This window comes from Hippoglossus stenolepis, chromosome 23 (genome assembly GCF_022539355.2).
Source record: "Hippoglossus stenolepis isolate QCI-W04-F060 chromosome 23, HSTE1.2, whole genome shotgun sequence".
In the NCBI taxonomy this organism is placed as follows: domain Eukaryota; kingdom Metazoa; phylum Chordata; class Actinopteri; order Pleuronectiformes; family Pleuronectidae; genus Hippoglossus; species Hippoglossus stenolepis.
The window spans coordinates 11,893,601-11,914,204 of NC_061505.1; the positions used below are offsets into that span (position 1 = coordinate 11,893,601).

General features: G+C 44.2%; 1 protein-coding gene across 2 annotated transcripts in view; it reads left to right on the top strand.

Annotated features, from left to right (window-relative positions):
* The window catches only part of fgf11a (fibroblast growth factor 11a), an 80,788-nt gene extending 65,355 nt beyond the window's left edge, over positions 1-15,433 (top strand). For both annotated transcript variants that reach the window (XM_035149272.2, XM_047338907.1), the window contains 2 exons: positions 7,944-8,142; positions 10,194-15,433. In XM_035149272.2, coding sequence (XP_035005163.1) covers positions 7,944-8,142; positions 10,194-10,336 — 342 coding nt within the window. In that variant the 3' untranslated portion in view covers positions 10,337-15,433. The remainder of the gene's footprint in view (positions 1-7,943; positions 8,143-10,193) is intronic.
* The last annotated feature ends 5,171 nt before the right edge of the window (positions 15,434-20,604 follow it).

The window sequence follows — 20,604 nt, forward strand, 5'->3', positions numbered from 1 at the left end:
AGAGAGAGGGAGGGAAGAAGGAAGATGAGTAAAGACGGAGAGATGAAAAAGGTAGTGTAGAGGTGAGGCAGGTTATCTCTGGTTCCCTTTGGAAAAACCCCAAACGTGCATTGAGGATCTGGCAGAGTCAAGGTGAGAAGCAGAGAACAACCCTCCCTCCCCCTCTGCTTCTTCCCCCTTGTGCACCCGCCTGCACCCTCTCCAGCTGTTCTCATTACGCCGTGTGTGCGTGTGTGCTTCTTCTCCACTCATTTGTCTGCGTGTGTTTGTGTCAAGGGGTTGTTTCATGCGTAAATCTTGTTTATTCATCCTTTTGTGCAGCCAGACATCATGAATGTGTGTTTACACTCTGTTTGTGGATGATGCTTCCCTCGCCTGCCTGTGTGTCAGTTGCCTTTAGGTCTACATGTACGTGTATATGCGCGTGTGTGTGTGTGTGTGTGTGTGTGTGTGTGTGTGTGTGTGTGTGTGTGTGTGTGTGTGTGTGAGTCCATCAGCCTTGGTCGAGCTCCAGCACTCCTCAGGGCGCCTGTAAATGCCAGAATGTTGGCACAGACGAGGACTCCCTCTCCGCCTAAACTAAAAACTTCTTTCTCCTCTCTGTCGGTCAGCAACTCAGACACTCATGAGAGTTCACAAGAGCAGTTAGAGTCCAAAAAGTGAAAAGCAGACAGAGGAAGACAGAAAAAAGACCTTTAGGGCATATAGATGTTAGCTGTTCCTTGCTCAACTTAGGATATTTAAAAGTATTCTTTTCTCTGAGCCTATAGGTATAATATATCAATATATTAAGCCTGGTATATTAAACCTTTATACCTTAACAAATGATCCAATGAGATGCATGTGAAAAGGGGGGTGCTCACAGAGATGAATTGACAAGAATGTTTTCAGCAGATTCTGCATTTCCCCTCTGCTCCACAGAGCATTTAAGGGTCTTTAAACTCTTTGTTTTTGTTTTAAGACCAGAAACTTTACTGTTTTGGTTGAGTCTTCCTACTGCAACCACCAGGAGGCCACATTTTCTAGCAAAATCCCTCTAAATGCTACCTTCCCATCACCTAACAAATAGATATTTATTTTATAACTAGCTAGTCAACACAGTGGAGCAGTTAGCAAAATACCAAAGCATTCCCTCAGGGGTGGTGGAGACCAAAAACAGAGCTAAAAAGGCCCATGAAGTGACTCCTGATGGATAGTAACGTTGCTCGGTAACTTTAAATTAACCATTGTTTGTTAAGAAAACGTCTCACTGTGCTATTAGCACAAATGTTGTGGGGCTCAAAGTTCATTCTTGACTTTGAAAACAGCAACTGACTGAACAAAAAATGCTGTCAAGCCCAAAATGATTACTTCAAGGATAAATCCTCTTAGTATGGTGCGTTTCGAAGTAAATAATAAGCAAACTCAAATAGAAGGTCAATCACTTAAATGATAAGGCTTAATAACACTTCCAATCAGTTGTGGCACAAGTCAGCGAGAAAAACGTTGCTTTTTAAAACCCAGACCAAACAGACTATTTGCTGTGGGAGTTGACAAAGTTGCTTGAATGTCAGAGGTTGTGTTTTTTGTGCAGAAGTTGATGTTTTAAACGCGGGAGCAGGCCATCCCTTCCACCAGAGAATACAATGCACGTTCTGAACAGTTTTCTTCCCCCCAAATGCAGAGTGATCGTTTAGACAGAATTTTCAAAAAGAACATTGCTGATGATAACACTGCAGAGAATGCCAGTGGGGCTACATGTTGTCCATGCATATATTAGTCATTGATAATTACTCCTATCTTTAGACAATTATTTTTCGAGCTCCCGCGATGCTTCCTCAGCTGTTTGTCCTCAATTAAAGTTGTTTTCCTGCTCATTTGCTCAGATAATAATCAGCTCTTCTGGTAAACAAGCTCTTGCGAGGCTAACCTTGCTCTGTGTGCTTTTAGTGCTGATTCTTATCCTTCTGACAGGAGGTGCAGGTAAATATTACATCATTCATTATACAGGAACATAAACTTTATTTCACTCCCAGGTTTATCATCTTCTGATGAATTGTTTTGGAAGACAAAGCAACATTCACAGCTGTAGCACAACAACAGCTTCGTCTTAGAAGTTTTGACGATCTACATTCACGTCCTGTATCACAAAATCTCAGTTTGGAACATTAGGTGTCACAGGCTTGAGCTTCGTTACAAAATGTTTCACATAACAGGTAAAACACAGAAGATAAGGTATACACAAAAGGACTATATCCATCCTTATGTACATACATACAAACTTGCATGCAGACAACCATACATAGAAGAAAAGATATAGAGATAATTCATAGAAAGGCTAACCTATAGAAATTAGTTTTCAGCAGCTGCTCGATGCTAACCGCAGATTCAGCAGATCTGATGGATTGGGAAAGGCTGTTCCAAAGTGTGGGAGCTACAACTGCAAACTGCCTGGTCACCTCTGGATTTAAAATATGTACGGGGAACAGATACAAGGCCTTGATCAGATGATCAGAGCGGCCGACCCTCAGAGTTCGGGCTCAACAGTTCTGTTAGAGAAGCAGGGGCCAGGCCGTGCAAGGCCTTGTATGTGATTAACAACATTTTAAACTAAATTCTGGGTGTAACTGGAAGCCAGTGAAGGGATGCAAGAATGGGTGTGATGTGTGATCGACGACTAGTTTTGGTTAACAGCCTCGCAGCAGCAGCAGTCTGCACCGACAGAAGTCTGGCTTTTGATGGCTGAGTGCGCGAGCGAAGGGGGAGTTGCAGAAGGGCATGAGAAAATATTAATGTTTGTACTTTTTGGAAGAAAGGAAACATTTCTCCATTCACGATCACTTCAATATATTTTTATAACACCGGCGATCACTTTAAACTTTTTCCCCCCTGCGGGATATTTTTACGACAGTTTCCAGAAGAGCTGTTTTATTGAACTGTGAAGTGAAGCGACAGGCAGGACAGAGAGAGGGAGGCTGAAGCCGTGATCTCACCGACAGGCAGCCGACCGAGGTTTGGACATTTTCACATTTGCTGTGACCCTCGTGAAAAACTGTGCACATTTATCTTTAGCATAGAGATGACTTGAATTAATGTTTCAATTAACACATTAACCCGAGTGCAACGTCTTTGTGTCACTTCCTTTAGAGTTGATGACATTGTGACGTATACCTCTCTGATTTCCCATAGAGGAAATTTTAAGTTGACACAGCAGCACAAGGGGAAAATGAAATAAAAACAACAATAGAAACCAAATCTAGAATAAATTAGATAAAACTAGAAAAGGTTATTTTTTTAATGCTCAATATAGAGAGAAAGGTTTGCGTAATTGTACAGTTTGCCCATCGTTCAATGTCTTATAATTTTTATGTATCTCCCCTATTTTATCTGAACAACACTTTGGTCAATGTCTGTTAAAGTGACTTGATTTACAAAAGCACATTTCGCTTGAATGAAGCCGCCTGACCTTTTGTATTGAGCAGTTGTAGTTGCTGACACATGGAGCAGCGAAAAAAAAATCATTCACTGAAAACTGTAAAAACACAGCACATCTAATGTACAGTACACACACACACACACACACTCACACACAGGTTGCCTATCAACACTTCGATATACATTTGTCCCCCGGGACGTGGTCGATAAGTGCCCGCGACTGGAGGCCCCTGAATTAACCTGTGGTTGTCCGATCGCAGCTTGTAAGTCGTTTTAAGTTCTTCACACTCGGTTGCGTTGCCGCGCTGCTCGTCCAATCAAAGCCTAATCCAGGTTCTTTTCTGCCCTAATGCCTATTGACTTTTCACAGAGGTCTTACATGGAATCAATTCCCCAGTTGAGCACATGGGAGGCTCACTGGTTAATGACAGCCATGTGCCCGTGAGCGGGGCTGAATAATGTCTTTGGGTGTCGACGGATGGAAATGAGACAACGGCATGAGAGTGTGTGTCATTGCTGGGGAATAATCCCACTGTATTATCTACACGTCTCCTTCAACTCTTGTGTGCTTATCTCCTTCTCTCTTTACTCCACTCTTTCTCTCTCCCTCGATTCATCCCGTCCCCTCTTTCCCCCCCTCCCCAACACTCCCTCTCTTCCCTTCCACACCTCTTTCTCCCCTTCTGTGTGTGAGTGATGAGGGAGGCGACCGCTCCATCCGTCACTGTTGATGTTGTGAGGGTGTGCGTGTGTGTGTGTGTATATGCATGTCATCTGGCGCCCGGTGGCCTCCCACTGATGTAAGAGGGATCCGTCATGTCTCCCTGTCACAACAGCAGACACGCATGAGTGGATGTACACACCCTCACACACACACACACACACACACACACACACACACACACACACACACACACACACAGAGAGAATACTGTTGTCTCCTCTAAAACTGTGAAACAGAAAGTTGTTGTTTTAGTGTCAAAAAGTGTTTGAATTGATTCTTGGGTGTTTTCAAATTCTTTCTTCGTAGGCATGTTGTTTTTTCTGTCTCTATGTCCATATTCTTGCCTCATTGTTTACTTCCCGAGCAGAAGTTGAAGTGGCCGATCGGCCGGAGAGTTTTTACAAATCAACGATATTATCGTAAATCACAGAATGCAACATGACAGGACATTTCAGCAAAGTTCAATTTCAAATATACAAAGGAACATTGAGCCTGGTGCAAAAGAATCCGCACCAAAATAAATAATTGTCCGCGTTTATGGCTGTTGTACAGCTGGAGTGGCTTTCAGCTTGCAAAACAAGGTCCTTCGGGCAGAGCTGAGTATTATGGAGTGGTGAGTGGACACAAGTTAATTTTGGAGCAGCGTCAGCAGCAGTGACAGGAGCCTCGCACTGCCTGTGTGTTCGGAGCAGCCCCTGCTGAACACACGGGGAACTGCATCCCTGACGATGAAGACCCCCCTCGTCTTGGAGATGAGACTGATTGGACTCAGGTGACAGATAGATCGGCCGTCTTCATTAGCTGGAGGCAACTACCTGAGTAGCTTGTCGGATGTTTTGGGTGCAGAGGCGCAACGGAGTCAGGCCTCTGCAGTTTATGATAAAGAGGAAACCATCAGTCAGAAATCAGCCTGAAGTGCAGTCAGACTAAACGCTCCGCAGACAGATGTGCATCCGTCCCCTGTGTGTCTGCTGTGTGAATAATGTGCCTCTGTAAATGGCTGTTTAACAGTGTGTTGTCCCATAAAGCAGCGATGGCGATTGCACCTCTGTGACTAAGTATGTACAAGTAAGTGGCTTCTGGCAAAAACAAAAGACGCATTTAGTTAGAATCTATTTTTAAAAGCGATAACTCCTCACATCAAATAAATACACAGGACCACATTAGCTGTACCTGTATTGTGTGTATACTCATGCAGTCAGGATTCCAAGCTGCAAACAAGTCCCTCTGTTTTCCTGCTGGGGGATTCAGTCATTGTAGCAACATTACGCCGAGTCAAATTACATGAAATATTAAAAGGTGTATTTTACATGATGGAATCATAAATTAAAGACTCGAAGCACAGCAGTTTTTCTCACTCGTGTTTCTTGCTCGTCCAGTCACGTGTGCTGACTGTTAGGTATATTTTACCACCTCATACCGTGCACGTCTTAAACATACATGTGACATTTGATGCATCACCCTGTTCATTTTTATTTCTAGTATCTGACACGAGTATGAAATGAAACCCTGATTCCTCTGGTGGAAACGTAGGAAGTTGTCAGGTTCGGTTAGGCAGATGGACCCAGGATGCAGAGTTTAAACAAAAAGTGTCCTTTTAATAGGTGAATGTCCAACAGGAACGAAACAACAAACAAAGGAATCTCAAAATGTCAAAACGGAAGAAACAAAAGCACACGGGGGAAAACACCAGAAGATTACAAGGAGATGCAGAGGACAGGCGCTCAGGAGACAAGGGATACAACAAGCACAGGAGATCATGACAAACATTACGACGACAAACTGACAAGGAGAAGCACAGAGGCTTATATACACACACAGGGAAGGCAGGGGCAATTGAACACAGGTGGAACACATGAGGACTGGTGCAGGCAATCACAAAGACAGGAAGTGAAGAAAGAAAACACACTAGGAACAGAGCCTACAAAATAAAACAGGAAACAGAACACAGGGGAAACATGTGACATCGAAACAACACATATACAAACATAAACACAAGGATATACAAGAAACACGAGGTAATAATTAAACAGAAAACACTCTTAATAAAGAGGCGGACAAATAAACACACTCAGAATACAAAACCATTACAGTAGTTCCCTAAAAGGTTCTGCTGCATATGCATCCTAATATGATAGAATATTAATTTCAAATATTTTGATATAGTGGGTTTGCAAGAAGAACAAAAATGGATGATCATGTTTTTGCCTAAAGCTCTTGTCTGACATAAACTCCGGAGGATGTCAGCACAGTTGGGTCTGGACTTTCTCCGGAGTTTGCCTTTCACGCATGAACAACAGAGCATTGGATTCTCCACTCAGACGCCGATCTTTTCATGTCTGGTATTTAATCTGTAATGTCCTACGTGATTTTGCTGCAGCAAAACAATGTTGATGGGCCACAGAAAATGTTCTGCTTCCCTCAGATAGTCAGACGTTCCCTGTATCTTTCCTCTGTCGGATACTCAGGGTGGAGTCCCTGATTCTGATGATAATGTCTGATCAGAAGGCACCCTTTAGTTCAAAGGTGGGTCACGGATTGTTACTGACACACACACACACACACACACACACACACACACACACACACACACACACACATTGCTCATGTCGCCACACTTGGTTTAATTGACGTAATTATCCCAAAGAATAACTTTGAGCATGTCTGTCTCGGGGGTGCGGGAGGTGATGATCACGCTTTACAAGGCAGGCTGTACACACACACACACACACACACACACACACACACACACACACACACACACACACACACACACACACACACACACACACACACACACACACACACACAAACACTGGTAATGATAGCAACACCTTCCCAGACGATCCAGACCTTTGGATTCCGCTCTGTGTCATTATAGGGCAAAGTTAATAGCCGGGTGAGGAAATGAATGGCTGCCGAAGTGAATGGCTGTGTAATTAAAGAGTGGGTGATACAGTCAATGTAATTAGCTTGTTTATGTGTGGTACAATGGATATAGGCAGGCAGCGATGGCCCCGTGCCTGCGGTAGGCAGACGAGCAGCGGGAGGGAGGGAGAGGAGAGGGAAGATGGAGAACGGGAGGAGGAGGAGGAGAGATGAGAGAGAAAAGAGAAAGCAAACTCCTTATTCAGGCATTTTCTGCTCACCTGTCATATCAAGGCTCCAAATCAATCCTGCAAATTGGTTTGTTCCTTGACAAGGTTACCAAGTGACGGAGGGATGGAGGGAATGAAGTGGGGAAGCAGAGGCAGAATATGAGATAGAGAGGGGATATGTGCGAGCTGTAACGAGAGAGAGATGAGCGGGGGTGTAGGGGGGGGGGTGTCCTGGTGATGACATATTGTCTAATGCAGAGCAATGCGTGTTGGCGTGTGTGTGTGTGTGTGTGTGTGTCTTGTGCGTATGTTTGCGGGAGCTGAAGGCCGACGGCGAGGTCGTTAAACTATGGAGGGGGGTGAAGGATCCGCTTGATTGTTGTTTGTTACAGGTAAACCGAATCAGCTGAGTTATGGCATCCCGACTCACGGAGCACTTTGCCCATGTGGTAAATGGGCGTGTGCACATGTTGGAATGAGTGTGTGTGTTTGTGTGTGTGTGTGTGTGTTAGTGCAGTTTCTTGACACAGCCACAGATGCTCCTGTAACCCTGTCACAATGAAATGTGGCACCCATTTCCACCCATTCCCAGCTGAGCCCGGTGGAATTGGAAAGTAAATATATAAATAATAGAACAGATCATTTAAAAAAAAAAAGGCAAACACTCCTGATGCGGGTGCTGTTTTCTTTGTGTGTGTGTGTTTCAGGAACACTTCACGCCAGAGTGCAAGTTTAAGGAGTGCGTGTTCGAGAACTACTACGTGACCTACTCGTCCATCCTGTACAGGCAGACCCAGTCGGGCCGAGCGTGGTACATCGGCATCAACCGGGACGGACAGGTGATGAAGGGGAACCGCGTCAAGAAGACCAAGGGAGCTGCACACTTCCTGCCCAAACTCATCGAAGGTACAGCACAGGCATACTTTAGTGTTTTTTGACTTTTGTCTCCATCTCTGGTGCTAAGCTCTCATTGCTGGTGGCACCCAGTGGCTGGAGGTATTACAGTTCCGGGTTGTCCGTCCGTTCCATTCTTGTGAGCATGATATATCAAGAAGGTTTTTAGGGAACAATTTTTGCCCTGGAATCACCTTGAGGGAATTTTTGTGCCAATGGAATTTCATTACTTCTGTTACAAACATTCACTTGGACTAAAACATTTCCTGATTAGAAAGTAGAGGTCAAAGGTCGAGGTCACAGTTACCTCACCAAACGTTCCCATGGTCACCTAGGCTCACAGATTAGGCTAGATTTTGTTGGTTGAAGGTCAAAGGTCAGGGTCACAGTGACCTAACAAACGTGAATTTCTCCTCATGAACATGATATCTCAAGTGTGCCGTTGGATATTTTTTTCCAATTTTGAACAGTTTTTTTACCAAAGATTCACTGATTAGACGTCTGTGATCAAAGGTCAAAGGTCACTCATATGAACCTGGAAAAAGAAATTTGTGTTGACTGAAACTAAACTAGTTGGTAGAGGCATATAACCACGGTGCAGGAACTCTCGTCATATTTCCTTTAGATCAAACAATGTGTCCAGTACAATGAAGTCATTGACCTAAAGGCTCAAGGCTCAAGTAGCAGCCAGTCAGGGAGGAAACGTGCACAACCAAATTACAACATAACCTATGCTAGATCCACGTTTGATAGTCAATTTAGTTTCCTTGTCTTGTATAATGGTGCTGTGTCAAAATATTCGTTAAACCTTGATTCTTTTTCTTTTTGTGGTGCAAACTCCTGTAAATAAAGTTGAGTTCAATCAAGCATGTTAATACAGAAGGTCACGCTGGCCTCTCGGCATATAATTAAGCTGCCATGGATTATTTACTCACTGTACTCATCAGTGTAACAGGGAAAGAACACAATCTGCAGAGGGTGGTAGGTGGGTGGTTTAAGTCAACAAAGGCCCACTAGCATATGTTTGGCCTTATTTACACCTACAAACATTGCTGCAGAGGTGAGTCATGTTAGAACAGGTGAGTTAGTTAATTGAGGTTTGGGTGCATGAAGGCATTTTGCAGCCTGTGCACGAACACATATACAGCTCCCTTTTGTTGCATAGCCACTCTCGTATTAATCAGAAACACTCAAAACGGTGAAACAAATATGTTCTATAGATGAAAAGGACAATGTACACCTCAGTGTCACAGTATTTATTAATAATAAATGAAACAGTGTCGTCCCAGAGCAGACAACATGTGGATGTCGACCCAGACGCAGTAAAAACACAGTGTGTGACCTGCACAGCAGCTGGTGAAATAAATCAATGATTAATTCACCTCAGGCAGACATGACCTTTTATTTATAAACCTATTCTAAAAGATAATAATAATCCAAACCTTAACCACAGCCCATAATGATCCTTCTACACTGCTTTATCCCTGTCTATTTACAGTGCACTCCCACTGTGAATGAAGTTCATGTTCACATCGTCAAAGCCCCTGTGTAGATTTGTATTTCTGGCTTTGATGGTGTGCAGAGGTAGTTTTCGATGGAGAGACTGTCGCTGGCAGACATGCAGGTCGGTACCATAGACTGTATTTAAAGATGGACGACAGGTCTCCACTTAATCCCAATATCCAAGATTGAAGACAAAATAACCCCGGATATGATCGTAGTGATGACGGAGTTAAGCCGCGGTATTAAGGCCCTGCAGATACGGGCGCTCGACCAATCATGATCCGGTGTCAGCTGTCAATCATGGAGTTGATAATATATACTGCAGCCTGCCACCGGGGAGCAGTCAAGATCATTTGGCTCCACTTTTGGGGAGCTTTCATGGCATCCATCTTTATACACAGTCTATGGTTGCACATGGTCAGCCAACAGCAACTTATCAGTGGCACCAATATCCATCTTGTGCCATAAACAGATTTTTAACTCTTAACTCTTTGAAATAATGAGGCATTTTCCAAAAGAACGGCCTCATGTAACTCTGTGCCACCTTTCTCTCTCCCCAGTGGCCATGTACAGGGAGCCCTCTCTACACGACGTCGCAGAGCAGAGTCCGCCCAGGAAAACGCCCAAGACCTCCAGTAACTCGCCCGTGCTTCAGAACGGCAAGAAAGACCCTCAATCCAAAACCAAAACGTCCACCTCCTAGCGCTCAGACACACGGGAGGTGGTGGTGGGGGGTGTGGGGGGTCGGGGTGCAAGCGTACAGGGCACTGGGCACCAGCGGAAACCTGAAAAGGGTTGTGAGGGCCACGCCACCCTCCACCACCCCTACTGCCTGCAACACTGACCCCCCCACGAAAAAACTCTGCATACCACAATGCACCGGTGTAGCGTTGAAGAAAAAGGAGCAGGCCTGGGTAGAGTGATGCTGGCCAATGGGAAGCACCCATTTACCCTCACAGACCCCCACCCTCCACTTCCACACCAGCGCATGTAATCTCATGTAATAACTTCCATGATTATCCGAGCCTGGGACACAAAAGCAATAACTCCACAAAGAGGTGGACGGTCGCCGAGCATCGTAAAGAATGTCACCGCGGCGCGTTTAACCAGCTGCGAGGAAATCCCACACACCCTCGAGGTGTCATCAGCGACATCCGCCCAGTCAACCAAATATCGAAGTCAAGTCGCCCTGGTTTCACCACGGCGGGTGTGGCGGTCAAATCCGTCCCCCTGCAGCACATACTTTACAAATGGGTTGTGTTTTTATTTCCCTGTAGGGCTCCGAGCTAATGTTAGCCTGACGCAAGGGCCATGCATACGCTGAGGCTGACACGCGGACCCTCGCAGACTTTTGCTCTGCAGCCATCTGCTCCGTCCACGTCTTCTGTCCGTGTCAGCGACTTGGCGAGATGGCCCGAATACTTGTCAGCCTTGTTTGTGGGTGTATGTGTGTGCGTGTGTTCCCTTCTTCTTCCATTCACCTTTGGCGCGTTTTGATTAGTTTGTGACATGGAGTCAATTTTCCACTCGGCGTAACAATAACCACACACACACACACACACACACACACACACACACACACACACACACACACACACACACACACACACACACCCTCGTTATTACCCTGACATTTACGCACACACGTGGAGGTAGTCGCCCCCACATTTCAGCTCCCTGATATCCTCGAGCGCTAACCGCAAAACAATGATCTTACAATGATATGCATTAACACACACATCCACAGATGGTAACATGGGAGGTGTGTGTGTGTGCAGGTTCTGGGAGATGATGGGGACATCACCAGTGAGATGTGGTGCTGATGGAGCCTGACCTGTGAAGCTTGCACTGCAATAGCTTCTCACTGTCGGTGGTCATGCATTGCACAAACACCTGATGCCCACACAGTATCTGTTACCGTCTTTCACTCTGTGTGGAGTTCCTGTTGAAAGGTATATGCATATATAGTCATTTTGTGCATATATTAGCCTTTTCTGCAGCCGCATGGCTACCCCCATCACTTTCTCCTGACCGGAAATATTCTGCATACTGTATTCCTCTCATGTCGACTCATTTTGAAAAGGGCACACCATATGTCAGTGTCAGGAAACATGCCGTGGGGAGTACTAATCCCCCTGGGAGAACAGTTTTTGCTTAATTTCTTTCGTTCCCGACTTGAAGGCTGATGCAACACACCAGCTATGCTAAAGCTGTGTTCACTAAAAACCAGATGATTTTCTACACTAAAAATATATATATACACAAGGCATCAGTATTTTACCTAAGACATGCTTGACTCTGCAGTGCGCGGTACACACCTTTACCCACAATGCTGTGCACGCGGGAAATAGAGTAGCTATCCAACTGTCAAACATTGAAACGTACTATTCTTTGCAAAAATTACTCATGGATCTTTGTGAAGCACCCAGCCAGGCACAGAATGCACAATGGAGGAAAAGCTGATATTGTACGTTCGAGTGCGGCTTGGGCCACAATTTTGGAACCTGTCGGAGCACAAAAGAAAACTAAACTGGCCTAACCCCAACCCAACAGGCATTCAGATTTTTGTGTTGGAAATGGAGCCCGATGCAGTTAATGTAAGCTGAACTGACTTTGTGTTACTCTGACCTGATCCAAATAGCTTGTACTTTGTGTAGGAGCCTTAGTGTTTATCAGAGTTCCCCAAATTACACAAGTTTACATGACACATAAACATTTGAACATTAACACTCAAGTGGGCAGGTGTGTTTCACAAAGTCGACAAACAGCCTCACCTTTGATCGTTACTTTGCCGCCTAAGGTGTAGAACCCAAAATACTTCCACACACCGCTTCTCAGATCCTCTGGTGTCACGATCCTCTGCTCAGGACGACTTTGCTTAGTAGCATCCACCATTTTTGTTGCAAAACAACATAACATTGCAGGCTTACTTGACTGAGAGGTCAATAGGGCAGGCATTAGGTGGCCCTCTGCTGGATCAGGATAAAAAACTTCTTCAGACGGTCTGATGCGCTTTTTGAAATCGAACAGGTCATTACAGGTTGAAGATGAACTTCTCCCTCCACGTTTTGAATTCATTTTGTAATATGAGTGACAGCAGTCTTTATTTGCTCATGGATATGTGCAACTCCATGATTCATGTGCTTTCACGCTTTACTTGTTCTTTGCTGTTTCAAGTTTGATTTCTGTGATTTCTGGAGGAAAATAACGAAAAACCAAAGCATTGTATAGAGAATGAAATTGACAGCTAAAGTACGTACTGTGATTCTTAAAAAAGAGAAACAGAAAGATTGATGTATTATGTACAGTATTTTTTTTTTTATCACATTTTTTGTCAGTGCTTCTTCTTGTTGAAGAAAGTAAATTTAGCATTTTTTTAAAATTTCATATTTCTCTTTCAGGATACCCTGTTTCGCGTGTTTGCATTTGTTGTTTCCATTCAGTGGGAAAAGTAATAATTTTTCATAGCGAACTTTCACGCTACAATATGCCGGGCGGGGTAATTGTTTCTGCCTAACGTTTATGTATTGTTGGAAGCGAGGGAGTCTCGTGTGTTGCAGAGGTAGAGACGAGGATGGATTGATGATTAGGACTCAGAGAGAGAGAGAGAGAGAGAGAGAGGGACGATGCAAAAAAGGAAACACAAGAGATTTTCACTGTAGGAAAATTTGTGATTATGAGCAGAACAAAGAGAGATTTAAGAGAGAATTATGGGAATGAGAACAGCGTCCCCTGAACACACACACACACACACACCCACACACACACACTGCTCCTTCTATGCATAATCCTCGGCACCCCTGTAACCTGCAGTTGTAAATAATAATAGCTGATAACCGGTGCAGAATGGCGGCGAGCTGCTGAGCAAAGTAATCATGCTTCCTGAGATGATGAAGCAAACTTTACCTCTGATATCCTGAGGAGAAACAAATTAAGTGGGGAAGGAAGGAGAGAGTGGGAAAGTGATGATGGAGGAAAGAAAGAAAGAGGGAAGAAGGAGACGTGAGAAAAAGCCACATTTACTGCTCGGTGACTTACGGCGCGTTAGAGAGTTACTCCCATTGTGTTTTAGATTTATCAAAACAAGTTACTATTAAAACCTCACTTTCACACCAAAGACCTTAATTAAGCTGTTAAATAGACCTTCAGGTTGGTGTGTTTGACCAGTCACCCCCTATGGATCACTAAACCCAGAACACAGTGTTTGACGATTATTCGCAAAGTAATTACACAAATGTTTAATTAAATGAGGCTCCCGCCTGCTCGAGTAGATTTAGGGGCGTGTGGGACAAGATGGAGAGATACTGTTAGAGGAGAGGAAGAAGTCAGCGAACAGACGTAGCAGCAACGTCTTCACTCACGCCTTCTGCTCTATATTTTAAGGGCTTTGAAAAATCTGCATTGCAATATTTTGTCACGTGAGCGTCTTATTTGTTGTTTTCAGAATTCAGGCAGACTATGAATTTAAAGACAAAAAGTGGTTAAGGGCTAAAATAGTTCAAGTAGTTAATGTGCGTTAATAAGTTGATGACAAAAGTTTGTGCGCTTTGATATAGATAAAGAAAAAGAGACGATGCTAAATGCATTAAATGCTTGAATACACACAAGGGGGGGTTAAAGGGGCATTCCTCAGATTTTAACACAGAGCTCAGCTGAAAACTGTTGAAAACTGTTTTCTAAAGATGCGTTCAAACAGCGAAGCACTTGTTCCGATCTTGTTTCAAGAGCGTGGTCCATCAGTTTTAGATCAGGCTTTATTGATTTCATGTTCAGATCTTGTAATGCTCTCACTCAAAGCCCCCATTCGTTCGCACTCAATTTACCCTGCTTGTGCTTCGATTTCCAGCGCTCCGGCTTCAGCTCCTCTCCACACACTCATGGTTCTTCTGTGCACTGGTGAAACGTGTGCTCACGGATTTCTCCTCTGCTCTCGAACTTTTTTGTGCAGCAAGTCTGTGAAAGTTCCCCAAAAAGTAGAATGCCAGGTGTAGTGGTGACAAGTGAAGTTGTCCCACCCTCGTTGTGGGTGTGTTAGCTTTATGTCTTTGAGTGTCCTGTACGGGCGGTTACTTTAACCACGGCTTCCCGTTGGTGTGCTTGAAGAAAAAAAGAAATCAAGGAATTTTAAACACTATAAAAACTAAATAGACCCCGCCCTGTTTCTTTTCTCCTTGTATTTCATGGGAACAGCACCAACAGTTCATCCGTCAACACTACACTTGGCATTCTATTGGGTGGGCAAATTTGTTGCATCAAAAAATCCAAGAGCAGAAGAAGAAATCAGAAAGCAAACGTTTCGCACTCGCACAGAAGCAGCGTAAGCGCGAGGAGAAGAGCTGAAGCTGGAGCACAGGGAATTTAAGCACAAGCAGAGGCTATTTGAGTGCAAACGCAAGGGTTTGAGTGAAAGCGTTAGAAAATCTGGACGTGAAATCAACGAGTCCTGCTCTTGAATTGAAAGACCATCACGTCTTGAATAAAGATAGGAAGAAAAACATTTTAATCTGTAGAATCTGGAACTATGGAAGGGAAATACTTAATAGTTGGAATTCAACCCTTAGAATGAATGCAGTATTATTTTCTGTTGATTCATAAGCCTGTACAGATGCAAAAAAAAAAAAGAGATGATATTTGTAGGGTTACAGTCGTCTCATCACCTGCCTCAAACTCTGAGTTATATAACGAAACGAGAGCCACGATTTATTTGAAATCAAGCCATCAGGAGCTCTGTTTGCTTTTAGCGACGGGGCCGTCAGTCGACAGTGACACCCAGCGAACGATTCTCGATTGAGAAGTTCCCACCACATTGCATCAATCACCAGTATCTCACTCTTCCACTGTAGAATATGCAGCTAAATGAGCTTTTTTCTATTGCAGCTTGCAGACTGTTTTTTAGTTGAGTCATTTCAAATCAACCAGGATTCTGTATTTGTGAAACGTTGCTGCCCATAGTGACCTATGTTTTCAGCCATAATAGAATTACTGTGTGATTTTATCTTTGTTTATCAAAGTAATGGATGCAACCTTTTATTCTTGGATTATTTTCAAGTGACAGGTTTAAGATTTTTTTTTAAAAAGGAAAGCGTGAAAATATCGGTTTGCAGTGTTGTCGATTTTGGCGGCAGAAAGGTAGAATCATTAAGTCATTCACTGTGTGTGGAAAGTTTGCATGAATGCGCGAGTGTGTGTGTGTATGTATGTGTGTGTGTTTTGCCATGTTCAAGCTCTACCTCTTTTTCTTTCCTCTCTCTCCGCCTGCGTCCTCTGTGAAGTGTGCGATCAGCCTCTCTGCTCCAGCCCGTCTGCTCGCCGGCCTTCAGGCCGCACTTCAAACGCTTCTGCGTGAATTACAGCATGTAAAAGATCGCCGTTTATCTCGGCCGCCCGTCTGTCTGAGCTCGCGTTTGATTAGTGAGACAAGCACCCTTGCCAGTACGCTTCAACTTAAACCCGCTGATTGAATGTCTCAGGATTGGGCTCTAAATGTCAAATATCGGCCCTTTGGAGAGCTCAGCATCTCTGTTTCTTTAGAGTGTGTGAGAAAAGATGTTTGTGTGTGCCGTGTGAATGTGTGTGTGTGTGTGTGTATCGAAGGGGGTTAAATTATGTATATCTGATTCAGATGCACACCTCACACATCACACACACACACACTTGTCTCCCCGGGGGGACTCCCTTTTTTCCCATTTCTCCCGAGTCAGGGCCCTCCCCGCTTACTGAGCGGATTACAACTGCAGAGAGAGGGTCATCTGGGGTTGTGAAGGACTCGGAGAGAGAGAGAGAGAGCGACTGGCCTCACATACTGTAGTGTAGCTAACTCGTTCCCTCACAGCCTCCGTTTGAAGTTTCACTTCCTCTCCGCCATCACTTTTGCAACTTCCCTTTAACCCGGAGGCAGAATGTATGTATGTGCTGTACGTGCGTGTGCGGAGAGATCCCACAGATGCTCCACACTCATCGGCTTTGGTCTTTGTCACTGCGCAACTGTGACTGAATGACATTGTGTGTCCGTTGCGTGTATCCAAGACGAGAAGGAATAAAGGATGGAGAGAAAGAGAGAGAGAGAGAAGGAAACAGAGCATAAATCAGAGGCCAAATCAATGAGCATGAGTCCTTGGGCAGAAAGCAATAAACTCTATTAACAAGGTGCAGCCACATTATCTGGGATAGGGCGTGCGTGTGTGCGTGCGTGTGTGTGTGGGGGGGGGAAAAGATTAATATTGATATAGAAACCAACTGTTTTATTAGAGCTTTTATTTTTTTAACACTTTTCCCCTTTTTTGGAGCTGAGTTTGCTCGTGTGTGTGTTTGTGTGTGTGTGTGTGTGTGCATGTGCGTGTGAGTGTGTTACTTTGAGGTGGAGTCCCTTCACCACATCTGCAATGCAGCAGAAAACACAAAAAAAAGAGAGAGGGAGGAAGAGAGAGGCTCACGTGCTCCCGACAAAAGAGTGACGCTGTCCTCGGACGGATTTTCTCTTCTCTCTCTCCTTCACTTTTTTCCCCTTTTAAGCTGCTTCATAAAAAATTATTTTGGAATCTCACGTCAAATCCTGTTCATATTTTCGAACCAACACATTAACTTCACATCTAAAAATCTGGCCGTGTGTTTTTTTGCTTGTTTCTCTTTAAAGGCGCACACACCCACAATCCCCGGACACATCTGCATTGCACACAGCACCCTGCACCACGCCGGTACAGATGTGGCTAAACAGGGAAGGGGTTTGGGGGTGGGGTGACCTTTGCAATGAAAACATGGAGGGACTTCACCTCTTACAAGCTAATGCCCCTCAAATGTTTTAGTGGGGACTTCACACTGTAAACTATGCTGGGGAAAAAAAGTACAGATTTCTTTCTCTGTCAAGTGTACTTTGTTGGAGAGAGAGAGAGCGGATTGTGTTTTGGGTGTTTCTCAGTGGAAGTGCTGTGACATGTAATGACTTGTAACGCCCCTTTATAAATCACTGTTAGTCTGTCCGCGTGTGTTTGTATTGATTTGACGTGTGTTTCTTTCAATGCATATCCGTGTCTGTTTGTTCCTGTTACTTGATGTGTGGGATTTCGGGAAAAACAAAAAGAAAGGACGACAAGGAGCAGCGGGACTGATGGGCCTCAAACCTCTTCCTCATGACCCCCCCCCCGCTACCCAGAAACCCCCCCCCACTCGCCAGCCTCCGCCCTCTGATCTCTTAACGGGATTTTAATTGGCTCACCTGCAGCATGTGGACTGCTCATTCGCCGTCCGTCTCTCCCTCAAACACACACACACCTCTTCTACCTGTGTGTGTGTGTGTGTGTGTGTGTGTGATTCTGTGATCGATCCTTGAAGGATTTTTTTTTTTTTTGGGGACTTTTTCTTTCTTTCTACTGCATGGACGATCCGACTTATCGAAAAGATTTTAAGGAAATCACCTTAATCTTCCTCCTTGTCTTCCAAATACAAAGAGTGCTTCAGTCTTCCAGCTATCAAAGCCACAATGACACTATTTTTGTATTCAAATGGGGCAAAAAAAAATAATATATCTATATATCTCTATATATATAAATATATCCATGCAAATGTGGTTGGGGGGGGGGTGCAATAACTCCCCCTGTTGCTGCCTAGGTGGAACAACACGACAGCCAAACGCCATCCGAACCCATGGATCACTTGGAGAAAGGAGCTGAGAGGGACTTGCAGTTTGAGACTCCTGGGTTGGGTGAGATGGTCTCTGATGGGCGGGATTACAAGCATGCATGCGCCAATCATTTACTGGACACCTTCGAAGAAACAGTCATTACCCAATATTTACTCTTTAACCCTCTAATCCCCCCCCCGCCCCCCCCTTCTTCCCTCCGACACTCTGATTATCCCCAAACCCCTGTCTCTGCATTTGCAATATGATCTGTATTTATTTCTATAATAACTTACACAAAGTCAACAGAGACGTATTATTGGATATAATTGAATAAAAACGAACTAATATATTTGTATGATTGTAACACTGGTCTCCTGAGAGATTTCTTGGCGTGTGTTCTGATTTTGTTCCTTCGCCGTACAACCTGCTGTGCATGTTTACATTTAGGTGTTTGCAGGTCTCCTATTGGGTTTTGTAATGCGTAACCACGCCCGCCCAGCCTCGACGGCATTTTCCAAATAGGGCAGTCAGTTTGACATGACCCACAATTCCTTGCAGTCAGACGAGGTCGAACGCTTGACATTGCTCCGCTCGTCTGTGGTGTCTCCAGGTGAGGCCAAAGATTTGTTAAAAGGCAGTTTCATTGGTACAAAGACGACAAACAGACTCACCTTTGATCAATACTCTGCTGTCTACGGTGTAGCTTGCCCGCTCAGGACGGCTTTACATGCTAGCATCCTCCATTTTAACTGCAAAATAACACAACAGTGATCGCCCTCTGCTGGATCAGGACACAACGGCTTCAGATGCTCTCATGCGCTTCTAGAACCAGTCGGATTCAATGTGAACTTTTCCTTCACATTCGAATTTCAAATAAAAAGTGGCAGCCCTGTAATGATTATCATAATAGTTCTGGAGTTATTAGAATCACCTTTTTTGTATAAGCAAGTGTATGGACATCAAATATAAGGATGTCATTGGAAAATCACCCTGACTCTAAAACTGTATGTCTTTGTGTTCAAATTTGACTGAGCTTTGACTCTGAGAAGATTTGCAAAACAATATTTTTAATGGGATAAAATTGTGAATGTCCCTTGTATGTTTGAAGGTCCTCCGACCACCAGCAGATGTTGGGGACACATCAGCACTTGTGTCAGAGTAAACTATGAAGCTTTTTGCATGAATTTGCCAGATTCCAGAATCAGCACCATTTTAATGTCTTTATTTTGGTGATAACTTGTTCAACGATGCCGTTTCGCTGTTATGGCCATGTTGTGCGTCTCCAAACTTTTTGGGTGACATAGCGTTCTTTTGATGACTCAGTTAAAGTCTGAAAACATGTTTTAACTGGCTTCTAATTTGAGAACTCAGATAAGAAGACTTTTATCTCTGAGGTAGTTAGCAGAGTCAACAAAAAAGAAAGTTATCACACAAAGTAATTTGACTGTAATTAAAGCAGGAAATAAAGTGGGGACTTTTGACTCTGTCCTGGAACAGTGTAAAGATAATCTCTAAAATTACTTGTTACCTGTGTAAACAATCAGTGTAATTTAAGTTGACGACTTACTCCTGATATTAAACAGTGATCTATAACAGTTGCTCCGGGAGAGATCACCGAAATTGAGTCACTGCCAACAGGCGCTTTATACACTCCCTCCGGACCATTTGATGTGTGACTCGACACTGGCCGCTAGCTTTTAATAGTTAGCTTCTATGGTAATTAAATTGGCGGCGGGCCAAACGGCAGTGACAGTGGGTCGTAAATTAAAGCGGCGTGGACGGCCGACGAGCGTCTGCGAGAGCGGAGTGGCATAAAGAGATGAGAACGCAGGATATAAAGGGGAGGATGGAGGTGCTTTACAGCCGGGGCCTTCGGAAAAACACAGCAGCGTTTGGCGATCAAACTTTTTTTAAACTTAGCGTTGAAGTAATTTACAAAGAGAGTAATGGCCCCTGTCTCACCTCTGTATGTCCTGTTAGTACAGTGGTTGCATGTGGAGGACAGCCATGTAAAAGCAAATGTTATATCACAACTAAAATGGACAAGAACACGAGTTGGCCCCCAGAAAGTCAAAAGTGAGTATTAACTTCTGGCTATTCTAAATTCTGGACGTTTTCTCGTCTCTGCACGCCTGGCTTAGCGGGCACGCTTCTCAGACTCACACTGACCCGACGCCAAGAGGTTTCGGCCACTTGCAACAGTCCATCAAGGTCATCGGTTGAAGACTACTGGCTCCTTCAGGGTCACGTCATGGTAAGTAGCCAACAGGGCCAGACTCTGACAGACTGTGATGTGAGAAATGGCAGAAAAGGGAGATGTGACAATGTTGGACAGAAAGTCACAGGAAAATGGG